Source organism: Peromyscus leucopus, chromosome 16_21 (genome assembly GCF_004664715.2).
Source record: "Peromyscus leucopus breed LL Stock chromosome 16_21, UCI_PerLeu_2.1, whole genome shotgun sequence".
NCBI classification, from domain to species: Eukaryota; Metazoa; Chordata; class Mammalia; order Rodentia; family Cricetidae; genus Peromyscus; species Peromyscus leucopus.
The window spans coordinates 40,703,131-40,721,044 of record NC_051084.1 but is presented as its reverse complement, the minus strand read 5'-3'; the positions used below and the strand labels follow the sequence as shown (position 1 = coordinate 40,721,044).

The 17,914-nt window shown below is 47.6% G+C and overlaps 1 protein-coding gene across 2 annotated transcripts in view; it reads right to left on the bottom strand.

The window, feature by feature from the left end:
- The window catches only part of Npas2 (neuronal PAS domain protein 2), a 183,075-nt gene that overhangs the window by 106,333 nt on the left and 58,828 nt on the right, over window positions 1–17,914 (bottom strand). For both annotated transcript variants that reach the window (XM_037199782.1, XM_028865753.2), the window contains exon 2: window positions 3,698–3,751. In XM_037199782.1, coding sequence (XP_037055677.1) covers window positions 3,698–3,729 — 32 coding nt within the window. In that variant the 5' untranslated portion in view covers window positions 3,730–3,751. The remainder of the gene's footprint in view (window positions 1–3,697; window positions 3,752–17,914) is intronic.

Below are 17,914 nucleotides of genomic sequence, written 5' to 3'. Positions count from 1 at the left end.
CTATCACTTGGAATGCAGAGATCCATCTGGATTGGTGTGATTTCAAGGCCACGCTGGGAACAGAGCCAGGCATGGTGGTACATACTTTTAATCCCAGCACTAACCATAAAGGTCTGGAGGTCTGTACAGACAGACAGGAAGTGACAGAGCTGGGCAGGAAGAGGAAGAGATGTAGCTGGGTGGAGAGAGGAAATGAGATGGCAGAACAGTAAGGCGTATAGGCGTGGGTATACAGGAAGTAGGTTTCTTTGGCGGAGGATCTCCAAGTGGTGAGAATGTGGCTGGCTACTTTCTGCTTTTCTGATCTCTCAGTTTTAACCCCAATATCTGGCTCCAGGTTTTTTTTATTAATAAGACTGCTTAGCAGTTCGTCCTATAGGCAATCAATTAACACCCACTGGATTTACAAGTAAATTCACAGAAGAGAGTGAGATAAAATCCTTTTCAGAATATGTGAGATATATATATCTCAAGGCACTGTGCATTCCCCAAAGCTCTGAAAACCATGACTCATATAAAGTAAGTTTTTTTTTTCCTGGGGGGACAATGAGGATCATAATCTCCAGCTAATAAACATCTTCAATATCCCAAGAATATCTTGTGAATGAAAGGAAATCCTTCCAGGGTCTCCAGGTGTGTAAAGGAATGGCTTCCCATGGTGCTGCCACAAAAATCTTCAGAGCTGGAGGTTTTGAAAAGCACGTGAAGCCATCCAGGGTCACGGTGTTAGGAAGGGCTGGCTGCATCTTAACCAAAGGATGGGGTGTTAACAGTTGTTCTGAGTCCCTCTGAGCATTTGAGGGTGAGAGAAGCGAGGACTAACTTCTTCTTCTCGTTTGTATGTAGACATCCACACAGTTGCACAAAAGGGGACGTTTTAGGAAGGGGGCAGTGCTGTGGCTTGGATGTCATTTATCTCCACAGGGCGCATGCATTGGAAGTTTGGTCCTCAGTGGGATGGGGGTGAGAGCCTGACGATGTGCATCCCATGGGGAGCAGCGACTCTCTACTCTGGATTCTTGACTGCGATGCTTGCGATGTGACCTTTCACCTCTCCTCGCCTTCCCTCACCCTCATCCTCCATGCCTGCTCTTTGTCTCTCTCTCTCCTTTACCGTAATCTCTCTCTCTCCTTCTTGGGTCCTATAGTGATGCTGTCTCCCACAGTTTCCTCACCAGAGTCCCTTCCCGTCAACCACCAGAACTCTGACTGAAGGAAACCATCTTTTCTTTATTCCCGTACAGCAATGATTACCTAACTAACTGAGATATGTTCTGAGCCCAAAGCAAATGGGATTGGGAATGAATCACAACAAAGGGTGGGGACTCTGATTTATTTCAAGGAACTTTTAGCTAAGACTTTTTTTTTCTTTTTTAGCATGTCCATATTTCTGATCTGCAAGAAGGGGAGAGAGCAAATGTATATTTTGTCTCCTTTTGATTCAGAGTTGAGCAATGGGGAGGTTGGGCTGAGGCCATGTATGGCTATGAGGGAACATTAATGTCAATGATGGCAAAAGAGATCTCCTGTGGACTTAAACAGTCTTGGTCTAGGCCTGTGGGGTTGCATGGGGAAATTGTACTTAAATGAAAAGAATCTCTCATGTCCTAAGGGATTAGAATAGACTCTAAGGCTAAGGAAGACTGCATTTAACTTCCTACCTGCCACTTCCTTGATTTTTCATAAGCCTTAGTTTAGCAAAAAAAAAATATACACATCAAAAGGATATTGAATTGATAATTTGAGATAATGCACACAGAGGTACTTAGCTCAGTACTCAGTGGATATGAGTAGGAAACTCTCAATGAGTGCTGGCCACCACTGCTCTGTTCTCTGTATAAATTATTCATATTGCTATTCTGTCAACATATCATTGTAAAGTGCTATGAAGTTTCAGACACATATGTTGATTAACACCTAAGTTAATGGTGGTTGGCTCCCCAAAATACTCCCCCCCTCCCCGCTGAGTAGAACAAGCCATACTGTGTTGCAGGTGAGAGAACAGGGGTATGGGACCATAAAGGCTGTCTGTCTCTGGCATGATGTAGCTCACCCTGCAGGAACCCAAAAGGCAAAACACTCGAGAGGAAGAGTCGGGTGCCAGACTGTCCATGAGAGAAGGCAAGAATATGCTCGCCCTGTGTGGTCAAGTTCATTCATTTACTTGTTGGGAGGGCACACATGGACTTTGCAACCTTACAGGTTGGGATCTACAGGTTGCAAAGCACTTCTGGAGGAGGCTGGCATGCCCAGGACCAGGCGAAGGGCCCAGAGCTTGTTGTTTCAGAATAAGCTCAAGACCTGTAGGTGTCCTTGTTTGACTGTTTTTACAGGGATGTTTGTGCACATGGAAAACTGGTGATAAGGGTAAAATAACCTCACATGTGTGAGGCCTCAAGTTCTTCCCTTGGACCCGACTGCCCCCCAAAACACGGAAAATCAGATCAAAGGAGATGTCTGTCCTGTCACTTCCTGCTCCACGCTCCATGCTACACTTGTTCCAAAGCTACCTTGTGTTAATAGAAATCTTAGAGGAAGTTGAACCAGTCCAGACTTGCTCATTTTTCTTGTAGATTCAGACTGAGCAAATTTGCAAATGGCTATAGAATTGTGTCTCTCCTGGCTGTCTCCTCAGGGGACAGTTGCTCTAGAGCTACCACAGTGGGTGGGTGGTCTCTTGGGACGTCAGTCATGAAGTTCTAGGGAGGGAAGTGGGTATGTCCATTACGGGCCCATGAGGAAGCCTACAGCAGAGGACAGAGTGCCTGTCTTGGACAGCATAGAAGGGAACAGGATGAGACTGGAGGGAGGAGGCTGGTCTGTGGGTCTGTAATGAAGGTTCCTCCGACTGGCATTTGATGCTACGCTCTCTGCTGCGCTTCTGTCCCTTGCACCCGAATAGTCTTCAGTAAGCTCTCATCACTCATCAACTTGTGCACCCCTGGGGAGACTGAAACCACTTACTCACGCTTGCTTTCCCAGCTTACCGAGTTTAGCACAGCGATGGCCTGCTTGGGTGGGTTGTGTCAAGTCTGATGACGTTTGACCATTCTTAACCTTCAATATCAGCCTCATGACTACCCTGAATGCCATAGGTATGCAATGAATGCTCATAAAGGGATAAACACATGCAGGGTTATAGGTGCTTTAACGTAACAACCACCAGACTAGTAAATCCTGACTGTTCAACCATGGTACAAGGGGCCACGATGCCTCTGCTTCACAGAAGAAGATATTGAGATAATGTAAGGACAGTGCTCAGCACAGTACTGGTTGGTTACTGGCCACTCAGTAACAACTGAGTATGGATAGAGTAATGATTGGGTAACAATGATGCTATGACTACCTAAAGTCAGGCAGTACCCCAACACCACCACCAGGGCTTGAACCCAGACTGGCTTGGCTCCTATTAGCCTGCCTTGCTGAGCAGCCTCTGTCCTAGAAAAGCAGTAACCAGAGCCCTCTGTGTGGAGACCACTGTCAACAGGGTAACACATGAGCATGTTCATGTCAACACAGACTTGGCCAGCCCCACACAATGGATAACTTCACTGGTGAGACACACAATTTTAGAGCCACTCTTAAATGTTTCAGGGAGAGGGTGTGTAGACACATCCCACAGCTGCCTGTCATGCTTTGTTAAATACAGGGTAAATAAAAGCAAGCACTGTGAGGCAGGGGCATGGCTCCCACTTACCTCTTTGCTCTGTCCTTCTCATCTTCATCCATTAGATTTTCTATGCAGTTTTGCCTGCAAAACAAAACAGAAAAAAAAATCTGATGGTTGCAATCTGTTTCTAGATCTTTCTTACAGATCTGTATGGTTGTCACACTATTTTGGTCTTATCTAATATACACGCCTCAACTCAGTGATTCTTGAACTTACTGGCCATAGCAGCCCCGCTGTGTGCTCAAAACTTACTGAGGATTCCAAAGTGTTCTTGTTCACGTGAGTTCAAACGGTTATGTTTCGGTACAAGCATCCGTGGCATTGAGCATGTCTAACCTTGTGACAGGGCAGCACACTGTTGTCATCTGAACAGTTGTCGTCTGCTTGGGAACCATACAGTCAAAATGAAATGGCAGTGAACCCTTCTGATGGGGCTGGGGAGGTAGCTTGTGGGTAAAGTGCTTATCATGAAGCATGAAGACCTGAGTTTGGATTTCTAGCAGTCATGTGAGAGATGAACATGGTAGTGTGTGTGTGTGTGTGTGTGTGTGTGTGTGTGTGTGTGTGTGTGTGTGACCCCAACACCAGGGAGCACAAACAGGTGCTAGGACTCCTCACTGGACCACTAGTCTAGCCCAAACAGTGAGCTCCAGGTTCAATGATGGACCTTATCTCAAAAAGAAAAAAAAAGAGGTGGATAACAATAGAGAAAAGATCTAACAACCTCTGGCCTCCATATGTGCCCAATGGGCAGTGCACCCACCCATGTATGTGCGCACACATAACACAAACACAAACACACACCTCATAGTATTTCAGGTATGTCTATGATTTTTGTATTAAATCACAATGACAGATACTTGCAGATTGAAAGTTGGACATATCTGGTGCTATTAGAGTGATAAGTCATTAGATGCTTAAGTAGCTTCTAGAAAAATCCATTGTAACCCCCAGGGAATAAGTTTTTTTTTTTTTTTTTTTTTTTAAAGCAAACAATCACTGTTTTTTTTCAAAAATGGATCTAGGTGTCAATTGGTCACATGTTGAGAACTGTCCTCGAGACCCCCCCCTCAGTGAAGCGGTGTCTCTATCTCAGACTGACCCCAGTGAGCTCCTCCTGGAAGACGCCTGTGATAGCTCAGGGACACTGCCCTTGACTTTGTCCATTCAAAGACACACACCCTCTAACATGTGACCAGGAAGACTCAGTCCCAAAGAAGGGTGACCCATAGTCCCTCCTTAAACCTCGTGGATGGGAAAGACTATACACTAATCCGGGAATGTTCTGGTATCCCCAAGTCTCTAGGGCCTAGCTCACCCCTTGGAGCCTCTACTCTGGGCCATGGGCTCAAAGTCTCTCAGGCCCCAAAGATAGCAGTTTCCCTTTCTACCCTGGGTGGCCCTGGGTTTTCCTTCCAGAGCAGAACACATCCTTGATTCCTTCTTCTATCAAATACTGCCTGGGGTGCTCCCCAAAAAGTCAGTAGTCAAGGAGAATCAGTCTCAGAGTGCCCATGAGGCCAGAGCCCGCTGGGGGACTAGAAACAGACGGCAGCAGTGTCTGAGAGGGCAAAGGGGCTGAGCTAGGGTGGGGTCAGTAGGGACAATGAATCAGCCTCACCCTCATGTTTTGCTCTTCCCCAGACATCTGAACTCCACACTTGGCAAATGCACCAGCCACTCTCCTGTATCTTTGAAGTTTTAGATGAAAGCGTTACTGAGGCAGTTTCCTCTTGTGATCTCAGTTGCTTACATGCACAAGCACATACCTGAACCAGAGCAAATGCAAGAAATCCTGCAGCCACGGCTGCTTATCTACACAGCCCTTTTGGTGAGCAGCAGGTGGATTTAGGGGTAGACTCACGAGGGACCCCACTTAACAGCTGAGGTTTACATCACATTGAGGTTCACACCTGCACAGGTGTGCATTCAATACTTTCCAGGTGGAATCTGCTCAAAGCTTTGGATGAGAATGCATTAGGGGCATTCAGCGATGACCTGTCTGGGTCCTGTGCTGCTAAGGGCAGTGGCAGTGGGAAATGTCCACAGGAGGAGTGAGGGTCCACTAAGCGGTGTCCACAAATCCCCTGGGCAGGAGGGATGGCATGCCTCGGGTACTTGATCCTGACTGCATGAGTGGGACGGATGCATCATCAACCAAACATCCAAAGGTGACTAATGGTGACTATTTATCTGTATTCAGAGCTCTTTGAATCCACAAAGCCTGGGGGACCTGCGCTCATGTCCTCTTCTTCCTCTCCCTCCCATGTCTCTGCCACCATTCCTTCCCCTGGCTGAGCCTGGGTAGCCAAGATGCTCCCCTTGTCAAGCAAGAATCCAAGCTCCCCAGCAACACTTGCCCAGGAATTCCAGAGGGCATCCTTGTCCCCACTGCTCGTCACCTCTGTCATCTCCCATGTCTTCCCCATGTATTACTTTCTTACTATAAAAGCTGGTGAAATATGCATAATGAACTACTCGGCATGGTAACTACTCGGGAGTATGAGTTTCAGTGGCATCACGTTAATCCACCCTACTGTGCAACCACCTCACCATCCATCTGCAGAACTCTAATCCTCCTCAAAGCTCAAACTTGATATCCCTATCCCCCACTGTCTCCAGCCCTAGCAACTGTAACTCTATCTTCTGTCCCCATGAATTTCGATACTAACGTGTTAAGGTATTGTCCTTTGCAGATGGCTTCTTTTGCTTAGCATTAATGCCTGTGAGACTTTTCTATGCTTTAGCATGTGTTAGCATTTCCTTCCTTTTAAAGGCTGAATAATGTTCCACCGTAAGCTATAGGACATCTTGTTTATTCACTCATCTGTCAATGCACACTTGGGTTTCATTAAAGGACTAACAGGAATTCAAGAAGAAGAAGAAGAGGAAGAAGAGGAGGAAGAAGAAGAGGAAGAGGAAGAAGGAGACCACCTTAGAAATCTCCATTAAAGAAATAATGGAGGAATATAATTGCTTTACACAACTATATGGAATTTCCAACAAGGAAACTTTTGAGCAGCAGTTTTCTCATGACCATAGAAAGACAGCAAAGAGAAATTAGCTGTGAGAAGAAACTTTCCATCTGGAAGGAGAGACGATTCAGTTTGCAGCTGGAGAAATACCCATTGGAGGGGTTAACCACCAGAGTGGAGTGCAAAGGGAAGCAGAGTTCTTCGCCTCAAACAACCAGTCACAAGTCTTGGGAAGCAGGGATCCCACAGGCGACAGATGGTGTAGTGCGGATACTTGAAGGAGGGCTCACATACAAAGGGACTATTTGCAAAGGTGTGTGGACAATGGATAACCAAAGAAAGATGATAACCACCAGGGTTGGCAACAGTAGAGGTAAGCAGTAAGAGGAAAATGGTTTCCCACACCTGGAAGTAACAGACACCAGGGGAAGCAGCCTTTGATAAACCAAGAGACAAACCAAGAAGGGATCCAAGAAGCAACTACCCTTACCTCGTTCTCCTCGTCTCTCCAAGAGAACCTACAAGAAGGGAGGTTACTGTATACAGCTAAGCAAAGAGGCAGGTTTAGCTCTGTTTGGTAGGAACACTCTCTGTAGAGGAGCAGCCTTGAGGTTGGAAACATCCGAAGAGATGGGCATTTTCTGCACACGCCATCAACACTCTCACTCAGACCAGGAGGGGAGGCTTTGCCGTTTCCCTTGGGGTCCTTGACAAGACCATGCTTGTGCCAACAGTTAAGTTTACAAGCCAGGTCCACAACTGGCATAAAAACAGCTGGCAAGGCTTGAATATAGTGTGTCTTCACAGCTCCTTGGACCACAGTTAGTACACAATATATTCATGAGGCATGAAGGAGAGACGGAGAGACAGAGACAGGGATGGGGGTGGGTAGTGAATATCCTGGGCTGCCCCCCTATCTGAATCTCCTGCAACTGTTAACATCACTCTCCAAGAGCATGGAGAATCCGGGGTAACACCATTTATGTAATATGTTTAAAGGTACAATTATATCCTCAAGACTAAAATTAAAGAAAGAACTGCAGTGTATGCAGGAATTACCTGCTAAAGAGAAACCCTCTGGGACAGAAATGATAGCCCATGCATGCCCAAGGATTCCTTTACCACTTCTCAGCCACAGCCAAGTTTTGGAAAGCAAAAGCTCCTATCTCCATCCAGTTCCATGGTGGGAGTTGGGAGGAAGCTGGCTACAGCCAGCCTCCTCTGTGTAGGGCTTAGGAAGGTACCTCTTAGCAGGCTGCATGGCCTGCCCACAGATGCAAACTCAGAGGACAGAGTCCTGTCCCTGCATCGGACACAGACACTTTCCTCCATCCACTGTTGCTCAGGGTGAATGGATTTCTACCTTCTCTCAGACTGATTTAAATGTAAATTTCCACTGTTACCCATTTGCTCCATGACATCAATAAGCCCCTGAAATGTCAGTCTGTTTCTCCTATTCTAGAAGGAGGCTACACACACCAGGCAGGTGATGTACCTGCACAGCCAGGGACCCGGCCTGATGCCCAGCACACAGATCATCTCACATCTGCCTTGCCCCACCATTCTGCCCTCCACCCATCTTCTGTCTGATGGGTGATGTCATTCTGTGTGCTGTGAAATTGTGTTGCTCTGATTGGTTGACAAATAAAGCTGTTTGGCCAATGGTGAGGTAGAATAAGGCTAGGCAGGACATTCTAAAGAGAGAGAAGGAAGGAAGAAGACAGAGCATGCTGCTGCTAGCTGCTTCCAAGAGAAGCAAGATGTAAAGTACTGGTAAGCCACAAGCCATGTGGCAAAATATAGACTTATAGAAATGGGTTAATTTAAGATTTAAGGTCTAGCTAGCAAGAAGCTTGAGCAAGGAGGTCATACAGTTCATAATTAATATAAGCCTCTGTATGCTTCATTTGGGTCTGAGTGGTTGCGGGACCGTGGGGCCATGGGAGCTGTGCAGGACTAGGAAAACTTTCAGCTACATCTGTTAAGGCCGGTGACGCCAGCATCCCATTTTGTTTGCCTTGAATCCTCTTTTTGAGTGTAATGTACTTCAGTCTTTATTTTTAAAACGCCGTATCATGGAGCACAGTATGATGTGCCAATCCACTGCCACACTGAGCAATGATCAAATGGGATAATTGGCATCCTCGCCATCCCGGACAATTAGCATCTTTCTCTTGTTAGGGCTGGGGATTGAACCCAGGAACTTGCACATGCTAGGCAAGCACTCAGCCACTGAGCCACAGCTCCATTTCTCATTGCCTTGCTGTCGGGACATTCAGAAACCTCTCTGCTAGTTATTTCGGGACTTTCAGTATGTGACTGTTGATCACATCCTCTCAGAGTATGTTTCTCTAATGATCAGTGACGTGGAACATCCTTCCATATGCCCGTCAATCAGCTATTTGTCCTCTTTTGAGGACTGGGAAGGACATGATTTTAAGTGACATAAGCCAGACTCAGATAAGAAGCATCTGAGCTCAGTCATGTGTGGGATCTAAAATAGTTAATGTCAGTGCAGTAGAAAGTGGCACATCTTCGGTCCCCCATCTGAAGGAAAGGCAGAGTGTGGCTGCATCAGCCTTCCCAGCTAGAACCCTGGCTTCGCCCCTACTCATGTGATCTCGCGCATGTGTGAAGGCCAGCCCTAGTTCTCCATCTGTGAAGTGGGGACGACAGCAGGGCCTCCATTTCTGTACTGAGTAGGTGAGATGAGCAAATCCACAAGAAACCCCAGCATTGTTCCTGACACAAGCAAGTCATTAAAAAATGGTAGCCACTGTTACTCCCGGTATCAGTAATGACACCTAGTTACAGGCTTAGCAGTGGGGAGTGGTAATGAAGGGGGCAAGGGGTCTTTGGGAGAAGGAGTATCGCTTTTACCTACCAGTGTCAAAGTGTGTGTGTGTGTGTGTGTGTGTGTGTGTGTGTGTGTGTGTGTGTGTACACACACACATGCACTGTTGGTAATGCACACACACACACACACACACACACACACACACACACACACACACACTGAATGGAGAAGAGGCTCTGCTGATGATCGTAGGGACACACCACAGGCCATTATGAGGATGGGAAGGAGTGAGAGAATGGAACGGAACACATAAGAATGCAATAAACATGGGCAGAAATGACTGAAGATGTCTTTGTACAGCAAGGCTCCAAATAACACTTATATGACCCAGGTGAAACTTCCGCCCTGAGGACTCAGGAACATTCTTTCTCACAGTCATATTTATTACCCAGTTGATTGGCACTTTGGCTCCGAATCAATGGGAACTGGTAAATGAGAGTGTGGCTATTTTCTGGTGCTACATATATAAGCCTTTGGGGCTCATAAGGAGTAAGGCAGCAGCAGTAAGGCAGACAGGTGAAGGGTGTGCCTGGGGGCTAGCAGCTGACAGTGGGGTCTCCAGAAGAGACCAAATACAAATACATGGAAATGAGGCAAGACATGAGGAAAATTAATGAGACATAGAGCCTTCAAATCAGGTAGCTAGTTAGATATAACCAGGTGAATCAGGTAGCTAGTTAGATATAACCAGGTGAATCAGGTAGTTAGTTTGATACAATCAGTTGAATCAGGTAGCTAGTTAGATATAACCAGGTGAATTAGGTAGCTAGTTAGATATAAACAGGGATTGAAACACTCTGATTGATTACTGATCAAAAGAATGATATCTCAAAGTATCTCAGGCCCTGGGTGAAATCCTGAGAGTCTCAACTGCTCAGAAGGTCATTAGATTGCTATTTAGCCAGTGGTTTCCTAGTAAAGAACAGACAGCAGACATCATTGCCCTCTCTCTTAAGAGTTAATCCAAATTGGCCTGTCAATCACCCAGTAAAGTGTTCTTGTTCTAGATTCTTGAGGCTCAGCATGAAGTCTGCCTGAAATGTCAACTCTGGCCATGCTCTATGCTGCTCCTTTTGAGTCTTTTCCTCATTGGCCACTTCACACTCTCACCGTGAGGGTGACACTCTTTCCTGGGTAATAGACCCCACTACTGATCCACGCCATCCCCTTGCATCTCACCCGACTTCCTGCAATCGAGATCCCAAGGACCAGCAGCCAGTGGAGATGGAGCAAGACCTCCGGAGTAGAGGAAACTTTCCTCCCACCTTCTGAGAGTTGAGAAGTCTGGTTGAGTGTACAAAATCTTCTGTAAAGATTGCCCACACAAAGACAATAGTCCTTTTCCTAATAGAGTATTTGCAGATCAAGATATTCAAACTGCAATAAGCCAGGCTTGTGACTGAAACATGTATGACCTTCGGGCTTGACCTCCTCCTCCCAGCTATAAAGCTGCAATTTCCTGAGAATCATACTGACAAGGTTATGAGCTTTGTTTATAGTCAAAACACATACTATTCCCTTGTGACCTAGAATAGGAAGGACTCCGTCAACCTTTGTGACCAAGGTTTTTCCTTATCAGCCTATAATTCTGTCCAAGTCACAGGCCTATGATTTCATTGACTAAAACAAAAGAGAAAAAGAGGTTCCTTAGAAATCTGTTAAAAACAAACCACTGAAATAGTAGTATTTTTATTATTTTATTTTATTTTACTAAAGCCGGGGTTGGGAGCTGGTAAATAGTTCAGAAGCAGACCCTATAGTCTTGGAGTGACTGCTCAACTCTCCTGCCACGTAAAACCAGACATTGACCACACAGGCATTAAAGTGTGTGGCTCTGTTCCAACACAACTTTATCTACTGAGGGCCAAGCAGTATGTGCCCATGTTAAATTATCACTAGAGCCATTTTGAACTTTCTCTACTATCTTTATAGGCCCAGCGGGTCACTCTGTATCATCATGAATCTTCCCTGAAATGACTTCCACAAGTCTATTGTGCTGCAAGACCAATGTTTTCACAAGATCAAACCATGGTGTTTTCAAAATGGCTCAGAAGTGGTTTGAACTGCAGGTCCCAAGCTAGCTGGAAAATCTCATTTCTCTCCCCTAGCATACCAACAAAACCTGGTGAATTTAGTTCATTAAAAGGAAGAGAGAAAATAACAACAATAACAAAACCCCAAAACACTGGAAACAAAAACCAGTCAAAATCAAAACAGGCCGAACATGCATCTCCCTACTTGGCTGGGTTTATGGCTGTGAACAGAGAGTTTATCTTCTGTCCAGCCTGGCAGCCCCGAAGAGGGGCCTCATGTCATCAGCAAGCATCTGTATCTTATACATGGGAGGTTGACAGTAATTTTTTTCTCATTATATTTACATTGTAAAAAGGCTTTGAAGGACAGGTGCTAATGAACTGTAGATGTACCCCTTTGTCATCTGGGGAGACTAGGAGGTTACTTCCGCATTGTGATTCTTCCTCTCCAGAGAATGATTCATTCACTGGGAGGAAAATGTAGTTTTTTTTTCCTAAAGGAAATGGGCAGTAAAAACCAGAGAGGCAGCAGCTGCCCTCATAATCCCAACTTCCCTTCAATTAAGGAATTCTCATGTTCAGGCATATTTCCTGAGTGGGGAAGAGCCAGGTTGGCAGATCTGATCTCAACCCTGGTCCAATCCAGCACTGGCCACAAGAAGCCACATCTCAAGAGCACTTCCTGGGGCTTCACGGAGGGAGACTCCAGGGTGAGCCCATGACCAGACGCTTGCTTTACAGCGCTCCCATGACCACCAGCAACTCGGCCGCAAACGTCTACAAGGCCAAGGCTGTGGCTTTATCTGCCTCTTGCCACTCTGGTTCTTTCGTAGTCGCCATTTTCCAAGGACCTGGTGATTCACTGTTCAGGGAAAAGATGACATAGGCCATGAAGGAATGAATGGAGAAAGTTAGAAAATCTATTATGAAGTCAACTTACAATGACATCTTCGGTCAGCAAGGAGTTTCCAACCTAGAAATGGTCGCGGTATCAGGGTGGAAGGACCATTGTAACAGTCCAAGCCGCTCTTGTAACCTTTGACAGCGAAGTCTCCATCCCTGAGGATTCCCTCTAGGGGGCCCCTTTGAAGACTTCGAGCCACACTGTGGTCGCCCTGAGTCAAGTAGGGAATCTGATGAGTGGCAGTGTGTGGTCAGGGTGTGGACAATAGATGCCTAGTGAAATCAGTAAGTGGGGATGAGTCACAGCCGCCCGCAGCTGAGTCACGGCAGCCTTGGTTGGGAGTTGCTGCCAAAGACAAACCCAAATGGGCTACAAGCAGTGCTCGGGCCTGCTTCTCTCTCCAGGTAACTTGCGCTCCCAAAGATCCTTGGAGTCTGGGAAACTTTATCCTAACTGTGCTCCAGGCTTCAAAGAGAGCAAAGGAAAAACAAGATACCCTTGGGAACCAGAAGTCAAACTAGTCTGGACACCAGGCTGTGGGGGTTTGGGCTTCACATCAGAGTTTCCAATCACATTTCACCCAGATGCGGGATGTTGCACATGAACCACTGGCTGGTGGAGGCAGCAGAGTTAGTTAGCAGAGTTAGTTTGGGAGTGGGCTGCTGGATTTAGGTTAGAAAGGCCTTCACCCTCTTCCCTTCTGGTCGTGCGGTGGCTTGGCTGCATCCTGAGAATGATGATTTCATCAGTAATGGACATGGCTAAGACTTCTCTTCTACAGCCAAGAGGAGGAGCCATTGGGGTCCTCTCCTCTTCTACTGGACAGTGGCTGGAAGCAGGCTGGGGCCATTGGAACCACACGCTTCCCAGTCCAGGCCTATCTAATGCCATACACCATGGAGGAGGATGAATCAGTGCTTAGCATTATTTCTCCCCTCCTCCCGACACCATCACTTCTTTCATTTAGAGTTTAAGAGTGTCTGCCTGCCGTGAACGGCCAGGGGGCTGCGGCCCACCCCCTCTGATAACACTGCTAAACCTGAGCGCAGCTATCTAGGTGGCTCCTGTGGGGAACGTCTGAGAGCACCAGCAGCAAGGAGCTTTCTTTCTTCACGGTGTGAGACACTACTGTGCTTTATTCTACTTCCTTTTACAAGGTATCCACGAGGAGGTTACACCTCCCTGTGTTTCCTCAGTTGGCTCTAGCGCAGATCAGCTGGGAATAGAAGGGGCAGTGCTGTGCTGTTCTGTTCAAAGGTCCTGGTCACGAGAAAGCAGCGTGTGTAGGGAGCTCTCACTTTGCATGACTAGCTACGACTTGCCTCTTGGTGTGCTATTCTGAAGGTACTACACTTATACCCGCAGTCCTCTCCAGATGTCCTCTCGGCCTCACTCCTGTTAGCTAGGTCTGCCTTGTGCAGGCCTGCACGATTCAGTGCATCGGTACCTCTGGGGCTAGAAACTAACTATCCCTGACTTGCTTCTCTACCGGCCACAGAACAGCGTCATCTTCGCTGTGCCTCCCTCCAGCCACGTGTGAAGTAGCTAGGCTTCCGTTAGCTCTGAGCCTGGTCTGGACCCAGCATGCCCTGCGAGGGTTTATAGCAGGGTGGAGGCTTTCCTGTTTTCCTCTTCCTCCTTCTCATTCTTTCTACGCCCCTTCCTTCTCCTTCTCCTCTTCTTTTCTGCTGCCCCCCCCCCAGTGTGAGTCTGTACAGATGTGCTTGCCCATGCATATAGAGTGGAGGCAGAAGGTCAATGTCAATGTGCGTGTACACTGGAGTATACCACCACAGCACGCATGTGGAGTTCAGGGGACCTTGAGGAGTTAGCATTCTCCTTCCACTATGGATCCCGGGGATTGAGCTCAGACTGTAGGGCTTGGGTAAGCAAGTGTTTTTCTTGCTGAACCGCCTCCTTGTCCTTCCACCTTTGAGAGAGAGGCAGTCTCTCTCCCTGAACCTGGAGCTAACTGACAGCTAGGCTGGCTGGCCAGCAAGCTCTGGGGCTCTCTCTCTCTGCACGCCCACTGTGCCCCGAGTGCCGGGGTTATAATTGTGCACCGTTGTGCTTGTCGGCACAGGTCCTCACCCTTGAGATGCATGCCTTTTACACACGAATCCATCGCTGTAGCCTTGGCAGGCTTCAGAATCAGAAGTCTTGGGCCCAGGACACCCTTCTCAAGGCTCACGAATATACAGGAATGTATGAGCTAGTGAGACCTGCCATGGCGAAAGCCCTGGCTTATGGGTTTCTTACACATCAGCTTATTTAACCATAGACATCAGATCCTAAGCCATCCAAAACAATGAAGAGATGATATCCTATGCCCAGATAGAGCAATCTGGCGAGATTTTGGCAAGAAATACAAGTAGCAAGCATGTGCGGAGTAGATAGGGGATAACACATATATATATATATCATTCAGCACAGTCCCCATAGTGCAGAAGACAGAGATCACATTGTCGCATCCAAAGCCCTGATGACAAGCTGTCAATCAGTGATCAGCACTCCCATCATCCTCTGCCCTGCCACGGTACCCTCCTCTGTCTCTTTTCTATTCGTTACTCCCTTTCTTTGGTTTTAGACACCCAGAACCCCTTTCACTTGATGGCGACCCCCTCAAGGACAGGATAGTCCGCATCTTCTCGGTGGCTTTACAAGCAGCTGAGGTTCTTAGGGCTCAGGGAAGTTGTTCAGTGTGGCCTACACACAGCTGAAGCCTTGGGGGGAAAGCCTAGCTTTGGTTCTCAGCAAAGAACGTCTCCTAACCCCGGGTTGCTGGGGGACAGGCTGAATGTGGGCCAAGGGAGGCCCCATGATTGGCTCCTGTGTTCCAGCCACCCTGGGGTGCCAGGTGGGAGTCCTTCAGACAAAACATACAGACTCAGACGCTCCAAAGACGGCCATCTGCACTCGTCGTCGTTGGAAGGCATCGTACTCCGCCTAGTGCCTCTGAACAAGGCCAGACAGGCTTAGCCTGCTGTGGGCAAACAGCAGAAGTGGGTCAGCCTAACAGCCCTGCTCTTGCTGGATGATGAGCCATGGGGATGGCCAGGCCAGGCCCAGGCCCAGCCTGAGCAGTTCAGGGTGGCCTCTAGGTGGCAGACAGGGGACCCAGGGAAGAGCACTGGGGAAATAACTCTTAAGGAGATCGGCCTCCTTCTTCTGGACTCTGTGGGCACCTGCACTCCCACAGGACCATCCTCCCCCTTAGACGAACACAAGCATATTACTAAAGAACAAATACTAGTCTTTAAAAACAAACCAACAACAACAACAAAAATTGGTAGAGCTAAACTAGAGAAAAACAGCCCAGGTCCCGTGCTCCCGGAGGTTCCCTCCATCACTAGAGACAAGCTGGCCTAAGTCTTTATTGTCGGGCAACTGGCCCAACTTCACCTGCACAGGGCTCTGCTGTGAAACTTCACACGGACCACTGGGAGGGCAACGCCACCTCCCAGGTCTGCACCTTCCTCTGCTGTCCTTTCTCTCCAATGGCCAGCCCATCGGAATATATGCTGCTGCCTCGAGAGGGGAATGACTTGGCCAAAGTTGCCAGGACTGGTGGGGAGAGAGACCTCACGGGGGAGGGGCCACGGGCCTCTGCTGTTCCCATGGCGTCCCTCGGCTGCAGCGGTACAGACAGAAAGGTCTAGCCGAGGCTCAGTGGTACTCAGACATTTGCCTACCGACAAGGCCCTGGGTTGGAGTCCCAGCACTGCAAGAGAACATACGGAAAGGCCTTCCCCAGGCATTTGTCTAGAAGTTGGACAGAGCGAGCACCAGAGAGTGAAGAAATCGTCCAGAGGCCAAGTGAGCTGACCCGCTTCCGGGAACCGGCATTTGGAGTCAGGTGGTCCCAGAAAGGGCCTAGCACACACCTGCAGGCTGACTAGGACCCAGAGCTCCCCCCCAGAGAACGTTGGGAGTGTCTCTCTCAGCAAATGGGGCAGATGAGAGGGAGTCTGGGCCCCCAGAGCGCTCAGAGCGAAGCGGCAGTGGACATGCTCCTTAGAGGCCTTTCTAATGCAGGATGTAGATTTTCCTGAATTTCATTCCATAAGAGACAGACAGACGGACAGACAGATGGATGAGGAGGCCTTGTCAGTCAGCCCTCGGGAAACATTCAACAAGAAACACCCAGGACTTTGGCAATATTCTCCCAACGTGTTTTAGGAAATGACCTATGTAAAAAGTTTTCTTTGATGTTTTAAGGACTAACGGCCACAGTATCCATCTGTCTGTCCTTCCATCCTCCCTTCTATCTCCTTCCCTTGGCCTGAACTTATGAATTTATTTAGCAGATGATAAGTGGACCCTGACACTGATGAGAAAGCCTGGGATTCACCCTCCAGGAGGCGAGGGCCTGGGAAGATCCCTTGTTCAGATACTGCTTCCGCCATCCAGCCATCTGTGTGACTTGAGGAGAGTGACTCTCCCTGCATCATCTCCAGCCTGCATGGGGGCTGTGACACTCGAGAACACAGCAACTTGAAAGCACCTAGAGTGTAAAACACCAGTGAAGGGCGGGTGACCATTTTTGTCACACCGGTCCCCAAGGGTGTTCATATGGCTTTACAACTAAAAACCAACTCCTGACCAGCCACCCCGAGCTTTACTTCTAAACTTCCAAGACCGTCGCCACCAGCCACGGGGAAACCAGCAAAGCGTGTTCTTTTAAACGTCCCTGGCTATCTACAAGGTTGCTAGACCAGGGAAGTCAGCTGGCATGCGACTACGTTCCTGAAGAGCTGGCAGTAAACATCCCTACGAGCTGAATCACACTTTGAATGTGTGAGTGGCTCCCAGCCACTAGCTAGAGGAGCTCCGAGTCCCGCCCACCCGCACTAATGAGCCTTCTGCCGTGCAGAATTCCTCACTGCCAATTAGTCTGTTGAACAGAGTAGCACACACCTGGTTTCCAGGCAACCGAGGCTAGATGCACTCTCTTTTTTTTGTTTTTGTTTTTGATTTTTTTTTTCAAACTTGGAAATCCTAGATAAAATGAGAGGTGTCTGAATTATTATTATTATTGTTATTATTATTGTTTTAATTCTAAGGAAAGACTTTCTTACACGCTTAGCTAAATTAGAAAAAGTCAAATGCGAACCGCTGTTATAACTGGAGATACATCACTCCTATCTGCAACTCCAGGCATTTAACGCGGCAGCAGCATTCTCTCAAAGAATGCTCCGCTCACCGACTTACTTAAGTTACAAGAGCAGTCTGGTGTGTCAGGGCGTCATTCTCTTATCTCTGCCCCAGCCAGCCAGGACTCTCTTCCCTGAAATGAATTACCAAGCCCACCAGGAAACACTCGGATTCTTCAGGACAGGCAGAACTCTCTCTGATGCCTCCAAAACCAGAAATAAGTATCAGTTTTCACAAAGTTGCTTGAAAGAAAAATAGGCTGAAAAATAAATAAAATACTTGATGTCTGGCTTGAATCAAACCAGTTTTTTCCCCCATTGT